Genomic DNA, 16,514 nt, shown 5'->3' on the forward strand with positions numbered 1-16,514 from the left:
ACAGGCGTTCAAAATATTTCCCAATGATGGGGTAGTAGTTGCCTGAGGAAAGGCAGTAGATTTAGAGCACGTGGAGCTATCCTGCAGATTTGTGGAATGCTATTTTACTTAATGAACAATAATTGTATGTTTTGGTGTCGTCCGTATCCTGCTTTCCTCTGCATGTGTGCGATGCAAGTGGAGATAATGCAGCTCCAAGAGTAAACATGCCAAGCCAACATCCGTTATAGAAGTCTTATTTGAGCCACGGGTGATCTCCTCTCAGTTAGCAGTTTTATCAACTAATTAGGCTTTTGGCATTTTAAATGCACATGTTTCACATTTCTGCCCAGCAGGATAAAATTGTTTTCAAACAATTGGCTCTTTTCTGTGACTTACTGACCAGCCTCTCTTCTAGTCTTATTTCTGTAAGTTGACCTCTGCTAATCATCCAACTGCACTCCATTACCTGCCAACTTATCATTAACTTTGTTTCTGTCTGCAAGTAGAAAAACCTTCTCACCCAAGTGTTCAAATCTCTCCATGGCTTTGCTCTTTTCTGTCTCTGTGATCTCGTCTGGCAATTTGCTGCTCACTTCATTCCTTCAATTTTTGCCTCTTGCACAATCCCAGTTATTTTCAAACATCCCACCATTGGCAGCCATGCCTTCAGCCTCGTAGGCCCTAAGTTCTACAATTCTCTCCCAAAATCTTTCTGTATGTCTGCCTTTTGACTAAGCATTTCATTACTTGTCCTTTATGTGGCTGTGTTGGATTTTGTGTAACGCACTTGTGAAGTGCCTTGAAATGTTTTTACTACACTAATAGACACTATAAATGCATGTTGCTGCTTCAAAACTATTTCCAGCCACTTGACTTTTTAAAAAGAAGGTCTGCTATATGCAGTGAATATAGTGTTTATTCACCTTTCACTTGCTACAACAATGGAAATATCCAGTGTGGCATTTTTTGATTCATTCATGGGATATGGGTGTCACTAACTGGCCAGCATTTATTGCCCATCCCTAGTTGCATTTGTTCAGATAGCAGTTGATAGGTTTTTAATAGGTTGTGTTCATCTAGTATGCCTTATAGAATCATAGAACCCCTACTGTGCAGGAGGAGGCCATTCGGCCCATCAGCCCACATTACTGTGGAGCATTAGTGAACCAGATGAGTTTTTCCCATGATCGACAATGGTTTCATGGTCATCAGTAGGTTCTTCCTTCCAGATGTTTTTAGTGGATTCGAATTCTACCACCTGCCGTGACAGGATTCGAACCCGAGTCCTCAGAAAATTGGCTAAGACTCTGGATTTAATAGTTGCGATAATAGTTGCCTTCCCTGTAAGTGTAAAAATTGCAAAGTACAAATAATCTCTGACAACTGTTTTACTTCTATTGTTTGTGACACTATCTTTTCAACCAGTGAATGCTTCAAGTGATTTTTCTTCCCTTCCAATGGGAGGTGCATAATCTCTGGTCAATATTTCTCTGGCTAAACTGAGTTAGAATCCTGCCTATTACACTAGTGCAGTACCAATGCTGCATTTCTAGGTTGTCAGGTGCTAATGTTTTTCCTCTGATTTGTTTCTGGGTTCAATCAAGTGTCCAAAAAGCATGCTAAAAATGTTTTAGTTAGAAAATATTTTTGAGATCAGGCCAAAAAGAACACCACAAAGAAGCCTTCAAAAGATTTTTTCCAGTGAAATGAATGTGTGAAAGGTGTGCAGTCATTTATGCTTCCTGACTCTCTCCTTTTTAGTAGGTTGTGTTCATCTAGTACATTTTATAAAATCCCGACAGTGCAGGAGAAGGCATTCGGCCCCTCAAATCTGCACCGATGACAATCTCACCCAGGCCCTATTCCTGTAATCCAAGTATTTTGCCCTCTAATCCCCTGACACTAAGGGGCAATTTAGCATGGCCTAACAACCTAACCAGCATATCTTTGGACTGTGGGAGGAAACCCACGCAGACACAGGAAGAACGTGCAAACATCACACACAGTCACTTTCAGCTGGAATTTAACCCAGGTCCCTGGGATAGGATGGAGGATAAGGAACCCTTGCACTTCTTTGGTTTAGTGCAAGTCAGAATGGTGTGTCTTGATTCTGAGGTTTTGAGTTTGCTGTGCAGTTTTTTGTTTGCAGATTCCACTCCTGACCTGACCCATAGCCCCGTTTCCTGTCTCAATTGCAACATGGCCACAGATGTTCACCGCCAGCACTCTTCATGAATTAAAGGGGGCCTGATATTGCATCGGTGAATTTTTGTGACATTCTCACCATCCTATTGGTTCTTGAGAATGTGTTAGATACACCAATACTTCACAAAAGAGTAAATGCATCAGTGACTCCCTATAACGCATAAAAATGAATGCAATAAAACTTGTGCTTAGTTTTAAGTTCTAACACAGGAGTTTAGAAAATGATATTTTGAAGTTTTATATCAACAGGAAATTTTATAATTACAGAAATAGATTCTTACATGATTATAAGGCTCCAAGTTGCACTGTGATATCTTATCTATACTATTGAAGCATGCATTAGGTTAACACCCTTTTAACATCCAGATGTTAATGCAGATTAAATTATATTGAGAGTATCATCTCTTGACTATCAGTAGCTTTTCCACCACCTACGTGGCACAATTAACTGGTGTGATGGAATACTGTCCAGTTGCCTGGATGGGTGCAGCTGTAACAAGAGTGCAGTTCATCTACTCCCTGTTCCATAGATGGACTGTAACTACTGTCTACAAGATTCTCTAACCCTGCAAGGCTTCATAAATAGCACTTTCAAACCCATGGCGTCTGTTGCTGAGTGGACAAGGGAAGGAGGTGGTCTTCCCATATTGCCACTTCCCTCCAAATTGTGAACTCCCTCCTTAACAGCACCATGGAAGAACTTTTCACCACATAAAAAGGCAGCACTTGAAGAAGCAGGCACAGCAGCACTTTCTCGAGGGTAACAAATGCTGGTCGTGGCAGCGAAGTCAACAGTTCTGAATACGGTTTTATGACCATGCTGACCTTCCACCTTCATGTAGGGGAAACAAGATATTCTTGGTTGAATTTCAGGTACCTGCATCCTCTTGTACCTAAAATACTAGCTTTGGGAAGATCAGTTCATTCAAAATGGGACTGTTGGCAACAAAATAAATCAAGAACCAGCCTTGTCAATGTTTTGGTACCAAATTTTAACGAACTCCATGATGTATCTCAAATTTTTTAAGCATGTTATCTGAGGGAGCCATTTAAATATGCACAAACTCTGCATATGAAAATCAATTACTATTGAATAATCCTTCTCATTACAAAAGGTTTCGCATCAATGAGCAAAACTGAAAATATGCTGCATTCTTTCAGCATGTCCTTTATGCTCAACCTTGCATAACTAGTGTTGATACAAAACTCTTCAATGGAACAAATGAAAGGACTTCTAATGAATAAAACATTTATGTAAATTGCATTTATTCATGACTAGTTGTGTGCTCTAATTATTCGAATCTTTAAGGGTTTCTGTGTCCACCAATCCCTCCAGAGATCATGCTGGATTCTGTGCCAGGCAAAAAAATTAGACTTTTTAAAGCACACTTGCTGAAAAATAGATGTATCAAGGTTTATTTATTTATCAATTCTGATTTTTTTTGGGTACTTCTGTACTCTTGAAACTCACTTCGAATAAAATTAGTACTTTTTTTAATCTGGAAGAAAAGGTGGCAATTGAATTATACAATGGTATTCGAACTGCCATTGGCAAATATGATGCACTAGAAAATGTTAGAGAATATGCAGCTAAGTGGAAAAGATCTGATCCTACTGATATAACAGTTTGAACTGAAATATCTAATGAATATTCCAATTGTTACTATGAAAGAGTTTTCTGACACTCCTTGCAACCTGACCTGATGCCTAACTTTTTAAATGCATCTCCACTACCTCATTTTTGGCTATATCCATATATGATCAGTCATCTGTCCCTGGCAGATTTGCTCCATTCTATGTATGTTTTTCCGTTTTTAAAATGTATACCAGCTCTTCCTTAGTGAAGGAAACACTAATTTTCCCTCAAGTCATCCAAAAACAGTAAAAGAGAATCTACCATTTGTTAGGCTATTATGTTTGTCACTTATTGTGAAAAACGATATAGCTCCAGCTGTAAAACACAGGTATTCAATGCTTTCATCTCTTTGCAGGTTCAGGAGTTTATATCACACGAGGTCAGCTGATGAACTGTCATCTCTGTGCTGGGGTCAAACATAAGGTCCTCCTCCGCCGCCTGCTTGCCTCATTCTTTGACCGGTGAGTGACCAAGTACCTTGACCATGCAGTGTTCTAGTTGTGTTTAAATTGCATCCTTTGCTTAGCTAATGTACTCTGGATCCACCAAGATTAATGATGCTTTTCATTATCTTTTCAGCAACACTTTGGCAAATAGCTGTGGCACTGGGATTCGTTCCTCCACAAGTGACCCCAGCAGAAAGCCTTTGGATAGCAGGGTCTTGAATGCAGTAAAATGTGAGTTTGTGAATTATTCATTATTAACAGATGAAGAGTGAAGTCCTACATTTATCTGAAGTTGTAAGGTTATCAGTGAGAATATATGTACCTGTTACCTTAAGATATTAGATATATATTTAATATTGAGAAGGTTTTCCTGGGGTATTCTGGCTCTCCCGAATGACCAGCTCCCATCTTGTCCAAAAACAAACCCTGTTTTATATTTTTTCTAAAGGACATCAAAAACTATTGGAGCCCAACAATCTTCCCACCACTGCAATTGATGCTAGACATTTCAAGGACGCAGCTAAGAGATTTAGCATCATAAACGTACATCATCAGTAATTTGCGTTAATTAGCGCCTTTTAGTGGAGTAAACCATTTCAGACATGTGAGCATAACAAGGCAAAGGAAGAGATGTGGTGGGGTGACTAAAAGCATGGCCAAAGAAATGGGCTTTAAAGGGAACCTTGAAGATGGTGGGGAAGATGAAGTGAAGGACTTTAGGGAAGAAATTCCAGGGTGTGTGATTTGGTTTGCTGAAGACCTACAAGCCATTCAGGGGAATGAAAAATTTGGGGAATGGCCTGTACGTCTAAAGGTTTGAGGTTGGAAAGGTTGAAGACCTAGGGAGAAATTTTAACATACTAGCCTAACATTTGTAATTTGAAGTGACCTATTGTTGGCCAGTGAGGATCTGGGAGCAGTGATTGAAAATGGAGCTTCAACTTGGAGCTAGGCGGATGTGGGCAACAGATTTTTGAATGAGCTGAATTTATGGTGAGTGGTGGATGGGAGAATGACCAAGACATTTTTCAAATCTGTAGGTGATTAAAATGAGAGTAAATATCTGCATATCCACTGGTTCTTAGCAGCAGTAACTAGGATAATTGATGAAAAAGCATATCACTTTTGTTCCCAAACTTGAGTAATTTTATAACTAGAACCAATTGGTTAATATTACATCAAAGAAATGAAAAACTAAAATTGCATTGAACTTGGATTACTGCTGCATGGAACAGTCCCAAACCAGTTTAAATTGAAGTCCTAAAATTAGCAATGTTGGCAAAGTGGACAGCAAGCTTATTCCATCAATAAAGTTAAAATTATATAGGGACAGCTTAGCCTGGCAAGACATTGCTGTTCAAAGACTAAGTGATTGAAAATGACAGGTTAAGAAAATGGTGACACTCTGGTTCCGTTAAGCAAAATGATCCAAAGGAAAGTGTTCTCAACCAGAAGGGAAGTACAGAAATTGCTTTTGTACCTCCTGGCAGATATTTGAAAGTGCTTTTGAGATTTATAAAATTTTGAATGGACAAATGGCTATTTCTAAGCAGTACATTGAGCCCAAAAGTGATTGAGATTGAAGAGTCCGTAACCAGCTATTTAATTCAATGCGTGTTTTTTGCCAACTCCTTTTTCCCAATTAAGGCCTTGAGCAACCTTCTACAAACCTTACTCTCTCTGCCCCTCTTAGAACTCTTAAGAAAAATCTCTTGAACTTTTTAATTGAGTGCAGCCAATGATTGCATTATTGTGCACTTCCTGAGGAAATTCCCTAAACTGTGGAGGGAACCCTTGCCCAAGTACATTAATTTCTTCAGGTTTCAGAAGTCAAACCTCCAAAATAAGGTTGTGTGCCACACATTCTTACTATTGCTTGCAAGAATTGGTCTGTGCAAGTTTGTCGAATTCTGCCTTGTAGCGCAGAGATTCAGAACGTAAACATGTGGGACTGACTCCTCAAACAGCCACATCACCAAATATGTATATTTTAATATTTATATTTGTAGATTAAAGACTAAGTTTATTTCCCTGAAGCTTGGCTTGTTTACACTTGCAAGTGAACCTACCAAACTGAGAACTGCAGGGTTGGAGAATTGGAGAATGGCTCTTTTTTAAAAGTGTGCCCTTCCAAATAGCAATGTATCAGTAAATGTGCTTATCTTTTATACTGGAATTGAATCCAGTGTAGCCAGAAGTTCTCCAAGTGAAGTGATGAGTTCAGTTTGTTTGAATGTCGTGCTGTGAGTGGTAAGCACTTGAGTGCTCTTGCTATCGTACATGTACGGTAACATTAGATCAGAAGCTACCCTGATTTAGGTTGGGAATTAAAAGTTGGCATCTACTAATTCCCAATGAAGACTGAGTTATTTAAAAATACAGTCCCAACAGAATGCCCAGATGTGAAAATCTTTGAAGAATTTCAAGAAATAGAGATTTTGATTTAGACCGTGTTCACTGTGGCTCAGTTCATAGTCACAAGGTTCTGAGTTCAAGTCCCATTCCAGGGCTTGAATACAAAAATCCAGGCTGACACTCCAGTGTAGTAATAAGGGATTGTGGCACTATGCCAGCTTTCAGATGAGACATTATGCTGAATCCCCTCCGCCTGCATGGGTGGATGCAAAAGGATCCCATGACACGATTTTGAAGAGGAGTAGGGAATTATGGCCAGTGTGCTGGCCAATATTTATCTGTCAAGCAACATCACAAAAACAGATTATCTGGTCATTATTACCATGTGGGAGCTTGCTGTGCACAAATTGGCAGCCATATTTCCTACAATATAATAGTGACATTTTAATAAATCCTTAGTTGGCTGTAAAGCGATGGTCATGAAAAGTACTTCTACGGATACAAGTTTTGCTTAACTTTATAGAAAAACATTTTAAACTGAAACTGCTTTTACCTGCTAATCACAGTGGCTCAATTGTTAGCCCATTCATCTCCTGACAGGGTCCACATCCCTCTTACAGACATGAGAATACAATTTAGGCTGACAATTCAGTGCTGCACTGAGTGGGTGTTGCATTGTTTGAAGTGTCATCTTTTGGATGACATTCTATTATCTGTAACAAGGCACCTGCCTTGTCAGGTGGGAATAACAATCTCATGTCACTCTTGCAAAAAGCAAGGAATCTCTCCAGTGTTCTGAACAATATTTATCCCACAGCTACTATCTTTGAAATAGATTATATCTGATAAATAGTGCTGTTTGTTGGATCTTGCTATGTACAAATTGGCTGTTGCATCCACTTCTTTGATTCTAAAGTGCTTTAGAATGCCTTGAAATTGTCAAAAGTACTGTGTAAATTCCTGTTCTCGTGCTTTTGCAAGAATTGAAGCACTTTTCAATGTGAATCCTCTTATAAAATTGGTCATTTAATCTTAAACTTTTGATCCCAGTAAGCTTTAGTGTTTAGCATCATGTTAAATGCTACTGGTTCTCTGCAGGCAGATGGTAACATTTTGCGCAGTGGTTAATTTTTGCTTGAATTTGTTTTCGCAGTATATTGTCAGAATTTTGCTCCCAACTTCAAAGAAAGTGAGATGAATGTGATTGCCGCTGACATGTGCACTAATGCTCGACGGGTTCGCAAGCGCTGGCTTCCCAAGATCAAATCAATGCTGCCTGACGGGATGGAAGTGTACCGTACAGTTATCGGTGATGCGGGCGGTGGTGGCAGCTTGGAGCCGGAGCTCTATGGGACTGGGCCAACATTTGATCAAAGTAGTCAAGTTGAAAAGAGAAGTGACCCCGGGACTTTACTTGGAGAAAGAACAAACCCTGTAAGCTTAGATGTGGAGTCCCCCAAATCTGACCAGTCATGTGAACAAAACGAAATGGTGGAGTCGGTAATCAGAGAAGCCGCTGGTGCTAATATTTTGGCCCCTGACACGCCTGGCACAGGCCACACTTTTGATCAAGAGGAAGGTTCCTCAAACAATAGATCTGAAACGCCCATGCGCAAACTGGATGGAACGTATGCAGGGGCCTTGTGAAGATTTTCACTGCGGCCGAAAAGAAGCGCATCATGTTATTTGAAATGGCTTGCATGCATACTAACGCTCTCAACATTTGGCAGTGTTATTTAAGCCACTGACCTGTACCCGTTGCCTGAAAACGTAACTTTTATCCCACCTGTATACAGTATGCCATGAAGAAATGAAGACGACTTTATAACACTGAAACAGAACTTTCCAGTTCAATTCGTCTTATGGAGGCGACAACAGAATTTGCAGTTTCTCCCCATTGAAAGGCCTGAATGAGGAGCAACTGGGGGTGATTTGAAAGTTGCTTTTCATGATGGTAAACAGTGTCCAGATTATTTTAGCACTGTTGGTCCATTAACAAACTCTTAAAATGGAACTGACCTGCACATACAAAAACACACTAACTGTGATGGAATATGGGATCGTAAAGTATAATTTTTTTTAAAAGAAAAATTGTCCTCATCCTTGTGTCAATCTGGCTCACTCCCATACCGCTGTGGCCAAGTAAACTACTACAGTGTGTGCTAGCTTATCTAGCTGGAATTTAATATTTAATGTAATCCGACTGATTATATTTTTTCAGACATAAATATATATGTACATATATATAGATTTATGTATGTGTATCTATATATATCTATATATGTATATAATATATAAAGTGGTGTCATAAGAAGCGTGACTATGAAGCAAGCATTTTTTTAGCTGGTAAGTCTTGAAAAATATTCTGCTCATGTTTGCTGGTGATGTTTTGGGCATTTTACGGGTCAGAGGGCAGCAGTTTCAGGAAAGCAGCTTGGGCTTTAAACCTTCTCTTGTTTCTTAAAGTATGAAGTATTTACTGTCGGTAGGGGGTGGGGGGTAGGGTGGGAATGAGTCCAAACAGAATCTTAGAATCGAGCAAAGACTTGCGTGACCAAGGGTGTTTGCATGCTGTGACTAGACTGAGCATTGATCATGCTTAAGATGTAGATTATCATAAAATAATTCATAGATTGTAAACATGCAGAACCATGTGCCTTAGATATTTGATTTTTCCCGCCCCTCCCCAGAAAAAAAAAACCATTCTATTTGAACTGATTATTTTTGTGTGAAAGAGCACCCATAGTATTTAAGTGACTTAACAGTATTTATGTATAATACAGATCTGTTCACCAGTATGTGAATTTTCCAAATAGTTTCTGCTTTGTTTTAGTAAGCAGTGCTGTTAATAAGACTGTTAGCTAAATGCACTTTGCGGAAAATATTTTTGTTTTTCTTTTGACCAAACTGATCATTCCCTTGACAGATAGTCATTTTTAAATAGAAGTTGAAAGTGCCATTCGAAAGCTTGGCCATATATAAATAACCCTTGCAACTTGAACATTTTGCGATTACACTGTAACGATGCACTTTATCGTACATGCTAGAAGGTTATCAAAAATCCTCGTCAATCATCCTCTAATATAGTTAATATTTTCCTACTTTTTATTTTTGAGAAGGAATTGCCAAGTTAAGCAGCAACTAGACTTCTATCTGCATTACTAAAGCAGGAATATTTGTCCAAAACAGTAACAATGATGACATTGTCTGAAATGCACCTTCAGAATGCTGACTCTGTCATTGGTCCTCTAACATGATTAGATCCTTTCTTTTTCCAATTCATATGATTTGGTCAGAGTAGAATCATGGTTTAGATCCAGTGTATAATTTTCTCTCCTCCCCCACCTTCCTTCCCTCCCTTTAGAGGATCCATTAACTGTTTCCTGGATGTTAATCAATGCTTGCTTTTCTTTTAAAAAGGACCTATGCTTTTTACTCTGAGATAACCTATCCCTCTGGTACAATCTGTTAAGTTTTATGGTTAGCTTATTGATCTAGCACTGCCCTACTTTGCTCACCCCACAAGGCAACAGTTACCATCCCAAAATAAGAGTTTGTTTATTCTCCATCTTCCAATGTTCAGGAAACTACCAGAGCATTTACTACTTGCCTCTTCCTTGGTGCATTCAGACTGGGGATTGAGAGCACTGGGAAATCGATCTGCCCCCTCTGTCCTATTGCTGGTGTGACTGGGCAACCCAGTACTTTGGTTCTTTTTAAAGCCAAGTTAGTGTTCATATTGTAAATTACTGCAGCAGCATTGTGGCTGGCCGCTAGGGTTATTTCCATAGTATCTATTTTGTGATTGTGAAGCGGCCCTGTATTAAATACACTGTTCAGAAGCTTAAAAGGTTCCATTGGAGAATCAGTGGATTAAAAACAAGTACCAACTTTAATTATTCTCAGTGCTGTGCTTTCACATCTTTGTTATTTGAAGAAGATAAAAAGGAGAGCGCTGTGGACAGGTCCACTTCCTGTAACTGAACATTGTCTTCCCGTGGATTAAGATGGGTGCAGTTTTCACTAGATTGAATTTATCCACTGGCCGGCATGTTTTGGCTTGAACAAAACCCAGTCTGTAATTTTTCACTACATTTTGACTTAAGTCCTAAGCATGTTCTTCTTCAGAGTTCATTAAAGTGTGACTGGAACTGACATGCAAGTGTTAGAGCTTCGAAGTGGGTAGTACTGCATTCTGCAGGAGATGCACTGTGTAATCACAATGTATTAGTGAAAAGGAAGAGCTTCCTCAGCATTTCCAATTGAATTCCTCAAGCTGCAGTTCTCATTCTTGCTATGGGCATATCGGCCATTAGAACACTAAAGCCACAGGAGTAATGGGGTACGTCTATGGGTGGTGAAGAAGTCAAAAGATTAACTCCCGTTTCTCTCTCCACAGATGCTACCAGACCTACTGAGTTTTTCTTGTATGTTGTTTTTTATTCTTGCATAGATTCTCTTTCCTGTCTATCTTTCTTTAGTCCCTTGTTTCCATTCTACCTACTTCTCTCCTTTGCCCATACCCTCCGAAGAGCTAGAGATTAAACTAAGAGAATGATGGCATGTTTCCTTTGCTGTGTACTGACACATCTCTTCCAGCCCTAGTCACTAAGTCTTGCAGTAATTTTGCTTCTTTTGATTTCTTCCGTTCCTCCTATACATTCTCCTGACCAGCTTGTCAGACATGAGCATGCCATTGTCCAACCATGGCGAAGGCACATTTCAGGCAGTGGACTCAGACCTGAGCCTAATCCCTATGAAACCACCAAGCATGTTGTCAGAAGCTACAATTTGTCTGAGAATAAATGTGAAACTTCAATGTAAGATAAATTGAACAGGATATGGTTATATTTCAATGGAAGTTCCTACAAGTATAGACACTGAAATTTTTAAAAATGTGAGACTTCAATGCTTAGTATTTGCAGTAAACCATATCATCTAATTCATTGGTAAAGGATTAACTTCTAACTGGGGGAGTAAGTCATCTACTTTAATCTATCTCCAGTACAAGCTTCAGTAACTACAAATTAGTTTTTTTCCCATACTATGCTCCTAGTAACCATGGAAATGATAGGCCATGCAGCACCTTGCCATGAGCGCCACACTATTGAATTTCTTAATGTGGTGTCTTTTGGAGCACTGTAAAATGTTAATTGGCCCAGCCATTGGACCAACTGAGCAACTTTCAGATTTGTAGGGCCTAATTTGCAGAAATTTACTAAACTTTTTTTGTTTTGAAAGCTTTGGGGGGGAGGTTTCATGGTACTGAAAAGTTCAGTGATTACAGAGAAAGTATTAACCCCAATCAGACATCGTTCTGAAAAATACGTGAAATGTTGAAGTTTGTTTAGTTGGTTGTGGTTTTCTTAGAAGTGAGAGGCCTTTTTGTCTCCCCCATAATTGCTCCCTTTGGATTTAAACATCCTAGACACAGTGTGTGAAACATTCAATTTTTTTGAAGAAACACTTTTTTGGGGAAAAGATACTTTTTATGAGCTTACCTCCTGGATCAGGTGAGTGGCCTTGGGTTATGTTGAGACATGGGCAAGTGGCCTGAGTGAGGAGGTGAAAGGAGAGGCGGTAGTGTATACCACTCACTGGTATTTTGAATGTTCCCTGCGTTAAGGAAATTCCCTGTGCCAGAAGCTTTGAAATCAAAAGGTGCTTTCCCCTGTCTTCCCGAGCGGGTGCGATATCAGTTAATTCATAATCAGTCAGTATACCCTACCACCACAAATATCAAAGCCAGGATAAATGATGAAACTTGGCAAAATTGAATTATAAGTTGTCGTGTAGGACTTCAAAAGCTAATAAATATTGCAAAATCCAGTTTCTGGTATAGAAATATTCCTGGCTACTGTGCTGGAGTAATTTTGTAATTTTAACCTGCACACGAGCTTTTATAGGAACAGTTTCAATATATTGACTTTGGAAAGCAACCATTTGGAATGTAGTAGCTGCAACTGTAAATTTCATATCTTTGCGTTTTGACATAAGGGTTTTTAAAAACTCTTGAATCCCTACACTTTGGGGGAAAAAAAATCTAAAATAATTCTTTATTAAAATATACTTAAGTGTAGAGCGTGAGTGAAATTGCACTAGTTAGTGATGACAGTAACCAGACAGGAAAAGTAAAGTGACAGCTTCAAAACCTAAAAGAATCCCTGGTGTGAGGGGGGGAGGAGGAAGAAATCAAAAGGGACATCTTGATGCAGGAATTGGTGAGTCTGAGGTGTGTATCACTTGAATTATTTGTACCTAATGGTCAGACAGCTAGACCATTGAAGATGCTGTCAAGATGATCAGGATTTGCTGGTTTCAGCATGCCTAAGGCTCAAAAGCTGTCCTTTTTTTTAGTTTTCTGATAACTTTACAAATGATGATTCAGGGGCATGTTTTCACAGATGCTGCACAGAGCTGCATTTTTTTGCATTCAGTTGTGAGATATGTGATCTGATATTTTTAATCAAATATTTAACAAATCTCTCATACTTTTTTTCTTGAAGAGGTGCCAACCTGTGCACGTTATTTTTAGGCTTTCTTGCTCTACGTCAAGACATGTCGGATACTTCCCTTATTTAATCTCAAGGACTGATTTGTTTTAAAAAAAAATTAAAATCACAAAGGAAAGATGACTAATTGTTAATGGAGTCATTATATGTATACTATGTGCTAACCCTTGTAAGCGCCATTAAAAAAAAACCCCATGTGTTCCTAGAATTTCTCAATTCATAGGCCAGTAACTCTGTAATGCTGACCAGTGAACTCTGGGGTCTGTTGCCTCCATGCATTCAACAATTTCCAACAGGCAGCAGTTATATTCCTACAAACAGGCGAGAACAACTGGCCTGGTCAGGAAGGTAAATGTGATGGTATTCGACTCGAGGTTAAGGGAGTCTCTGACGATGAAATCCATTTTTGTAAGGACTTGTAATTATCCTCCCCATCTCCCTCAAAACTAAGTGGTTTGCTGATTTTGGTTTCTGATTTTTTTTTTAAGGCCCTTGTTCCCCAATGCTGGAATTATTGTGGATGCTTGCAGGCAGCAGTCACTGCATTTTGCTCTCAAACACTGATCACTAATGTGTGAATCGCTCTTTTTTTTGTGCAGTGATTGTTCTGACATTTTATTATTTTAAAGATACAACATAATGCTTTTGACTTCTAGATTGAGAATCACAGATGTTACTGATTTGAAAGTTTTTTTTTGTGTATTTTAAAAGTACTGTAGATCTAAGAAAATGACTGGTGTTCCCTGTTTGTAGTGGCGGAATGAAGGGGGTTTGTTTAAAACTGTTCCAAGAGTTGCATCATCTTGGTATGGAAGCATGAAATTATAACCCTGAATCTGCTCGACCCAGGTTTCGAATCCATCTGAACAGGGAAACTTGCAAGAGAGGGACGAAGTGGAGAAATCTCTCCAGACCTGCTGAATGAACAGGATCTGGTATGGTTAGCACAAAATGTAGTGAAATGCAAGCATTTACAGTTTAAGATTTTATCATGTTTGGTTGGTTTGCTGCTGAATTACTTTCCAGTTTCTTCCCTCTCCTCTCCCTCTTCCAGCTCCTACTCCTTATGTACCTGTAACAATTCAGTATCTTCCCAAATAGCCGTGTGAGAGCCTGAACATTGAGCGCTGGCGAATGTTGAGAAATCTCAGCCAGATCCTTGTTCCGATCCAGAGTGCAACAACTTTAGACTATGCGTTGCTGGACTTTCTATCTGATTATCTCCACCACTGCCCCCCAGCTGTGCTAATGTCAACTTGAATATTGTACCTGAGATCAGCCAACTTGGCACAGACCAAGCATCAAGCCATCCTTACCTGTCTGATCTGAGTGATCATCAGGCGAAATGGCATTGTGTACACTGGTAAATATTTTCAGAAAGCAAGTCTTTTGCATCTTTTAAAAATTGAGAGCCAAAAGGGACATGGTGGCACAGTGGTTAGCACTGCTGCCTCGCAGCACCAGGGACCCAGGTTCAGTTCCACCCTCAGGTGACTGTGGAGTTTGCATGTTCTCCCCATGTCTGCATGGGTTTCCTCTGGGTGCTCCGGTTTCCTCCCACAGTCCAAAGCTGTGCGGGTCAGGTTGATTGGCCATGCTAAATTGCCCCTTAGTGTCAGGAGGACTAGCTAGGGTAAGTATGTAGAGTTACGGAGAGAGGACTGGGTGGGATTATGGTTGGTGCAAATTCGATAGACCGAATGCCGCCCTGCAATGTAGGATTCTGTAATAAGCACCTGCTTAAAGGAGCAAAAGGAAAAACTGGTTAATAGAAATCTTCGGACAAAAGTTTATTACACTTCTCCCAACCAAAGAGTGCATTATTGTAATAAATCCAATATTCTGCATATCCAGTCAGCCTCTAAACCAAATCAATTTGATTGGAAAACCCTCAACAATAACTTAAGATCAATTTATTTTTTCTTTTAATACAAGCTGCATTCTGCATCCCTAGTGATATATCTATGGCAAATTTTATTTTAACACACTAACAAAAACATGTTTCCTGAAAATATAAGCTAATTAACAGCACACAGACGTCACTGTCACCTTGCACACTTATTTTCAGACCTTGCTCAGTCCCACCTGCCATAAAGTGTTTTCGCATACTCTGAGTAATGCCACAGGAGATCAGTTAATCTAGCAGTGTAAAGATTGGGCATGAATTTATGGTCACTTGTTACCTTTAACACACCAGTGCCAGTACGGAGGGGAGTGCCAGTAATTCATGTGTGATTTTAAACCGTTCTGCTCTCCAAGGTACACTTCAAGTACTCGGCTGTAGAGAGTTTTGGAGCATCTTGAGATTAGAAAAGGTGCTGTGTCAATCCAAATTCTTTGCTTTCCCCATCTGCAACAAGGAAGACTATTCCGTTTCGATGGAAAATTGTCTGCCTTCCAACTGATGCTCAGCACTAATGTCCATTTGTTTTTTCTTTTTGCTCTCCCTTGCCTTTTTGTAGTTTGTAAAGCAGAGCAACCAAACACGAAATCACAGCTTTAAGCGTGACACAACTGCAGAAATCTTTCTGCGCCAAAGTAAATACAATAAGGCCTTGAACTTGTCTTAGCAAACTGTCAGGTTGAAATATTGTTCCATGTTCCTATGCCCTTCTCTCTGACAAAAGCTGGGAAGGGTGTTCAGTATGCAAAAAGGAGAGTTTGTTGAGATTAGCCTGACCCGCTGCAGGTTTGTAAAAATGTGAGTTTTAATTTTTAAATGACGCTGTAAAATGTCTGAGCCATTTCAACACATTTGCACCTTTTTGAATTCTATGAAAGATTGTATTGGTAGAGCTGCCTTACTGAAAATGGCGCTGTTGGGACTGTTACCTCCAGCAAGATGACTGTTAAATTCTGGGACTGTTTCTAGACTTGGCCAAGATATAATGTGTTCAATAAAAGTAACACACTTGTACTGTTTTTATGTCTACTCTCATGTTTTTGTCTGTTCAGTGTTTTCTTCAGCCTGTAAAACTTTGTTACTGGATTTCTTATAAATTAACAAGGATGTGAAGATGCTGGCGCTGGTCTGGGTAGGCACAGTAAGTAGCCCCTCAACACCAGGCTAAAATCCAACAGGTCTGTCTGGTAGTATGAGCTTTGAGTGCTGCTGCTTCAGGTGAGTGCAGGATTTGCGGCCTTCACGAGACATAACAATGAGTCACTGAGCAGAAACTGAGCCAAGTTTTGCACACAGGAGGATGGCCTCAACCGGGATCTTGGGTTCATGTCACACTATCTGTATCCCCATGACTTGCCTGGTCTTGCAAAATTTCACTAACTGTCCTGGCTTGAGACAATTCACATCTTTTAACCCGTGCTTAACCTTTTGTCCACTCGCATTGTCTGCATCTATAAAGACTTGATTACCTGTTA

The 16,514-nt window shown here is 39.6% G+C and overlaps 1 protein-coding gene across 6 annotated transcripts in view; it reads left to right on the forward strand.

Annotated features, from left to right (window-relative positions):
- Positions 1-16,058, forward strand: part of LOC145358149 (nucleus accumbens-associated protein 2-like) — a 100,188-nt gene extending 84,130 nt beyond the window's left edge. For all 6 annotated transcript variants that reach the window (XM_080211848.1, XM_080211851.1, XM_080211845.1 and 3 more), the window contains exons 4-6: positions 4,179-4,284; positions 4,403-4,500; positions 7,778-16,058. In XM_080211848.1, coding sequence (XP_080067974.1) covers positions 4,179-4,284; positions 4,403-4,500; positions 7,778-8,271 — 698 coding nt within the window. In that variant the 3' untranslated portion in view covers positions 8,272-16,058. The remainder of the gene's footprint in view (positions 1-4,178; positions 4,285-4,402; positions 4,501-7,777) is intronic.
- The last annotated feature ends 456 nt before the right edge of the window (positions 16,059-16,514 follow it).

This window comes from Carcharhinus amblyrhynchos, chromosome 25 (assembly GCF_965287045.1).
Source record: "Carcharhinus amblyrhynchos chromosome 25, sCarAmb.v2.hapA, whole genome shotgun sequence".
NCBI classification, from domain to species: domain Eukaryota; kingdom Metazoa; phylum Chordata; class Chondrichthyes; order Carcharhiniformes; family Carcharhinidae; genus Carcharhinus; species Carcharhinus amblyrhynchos.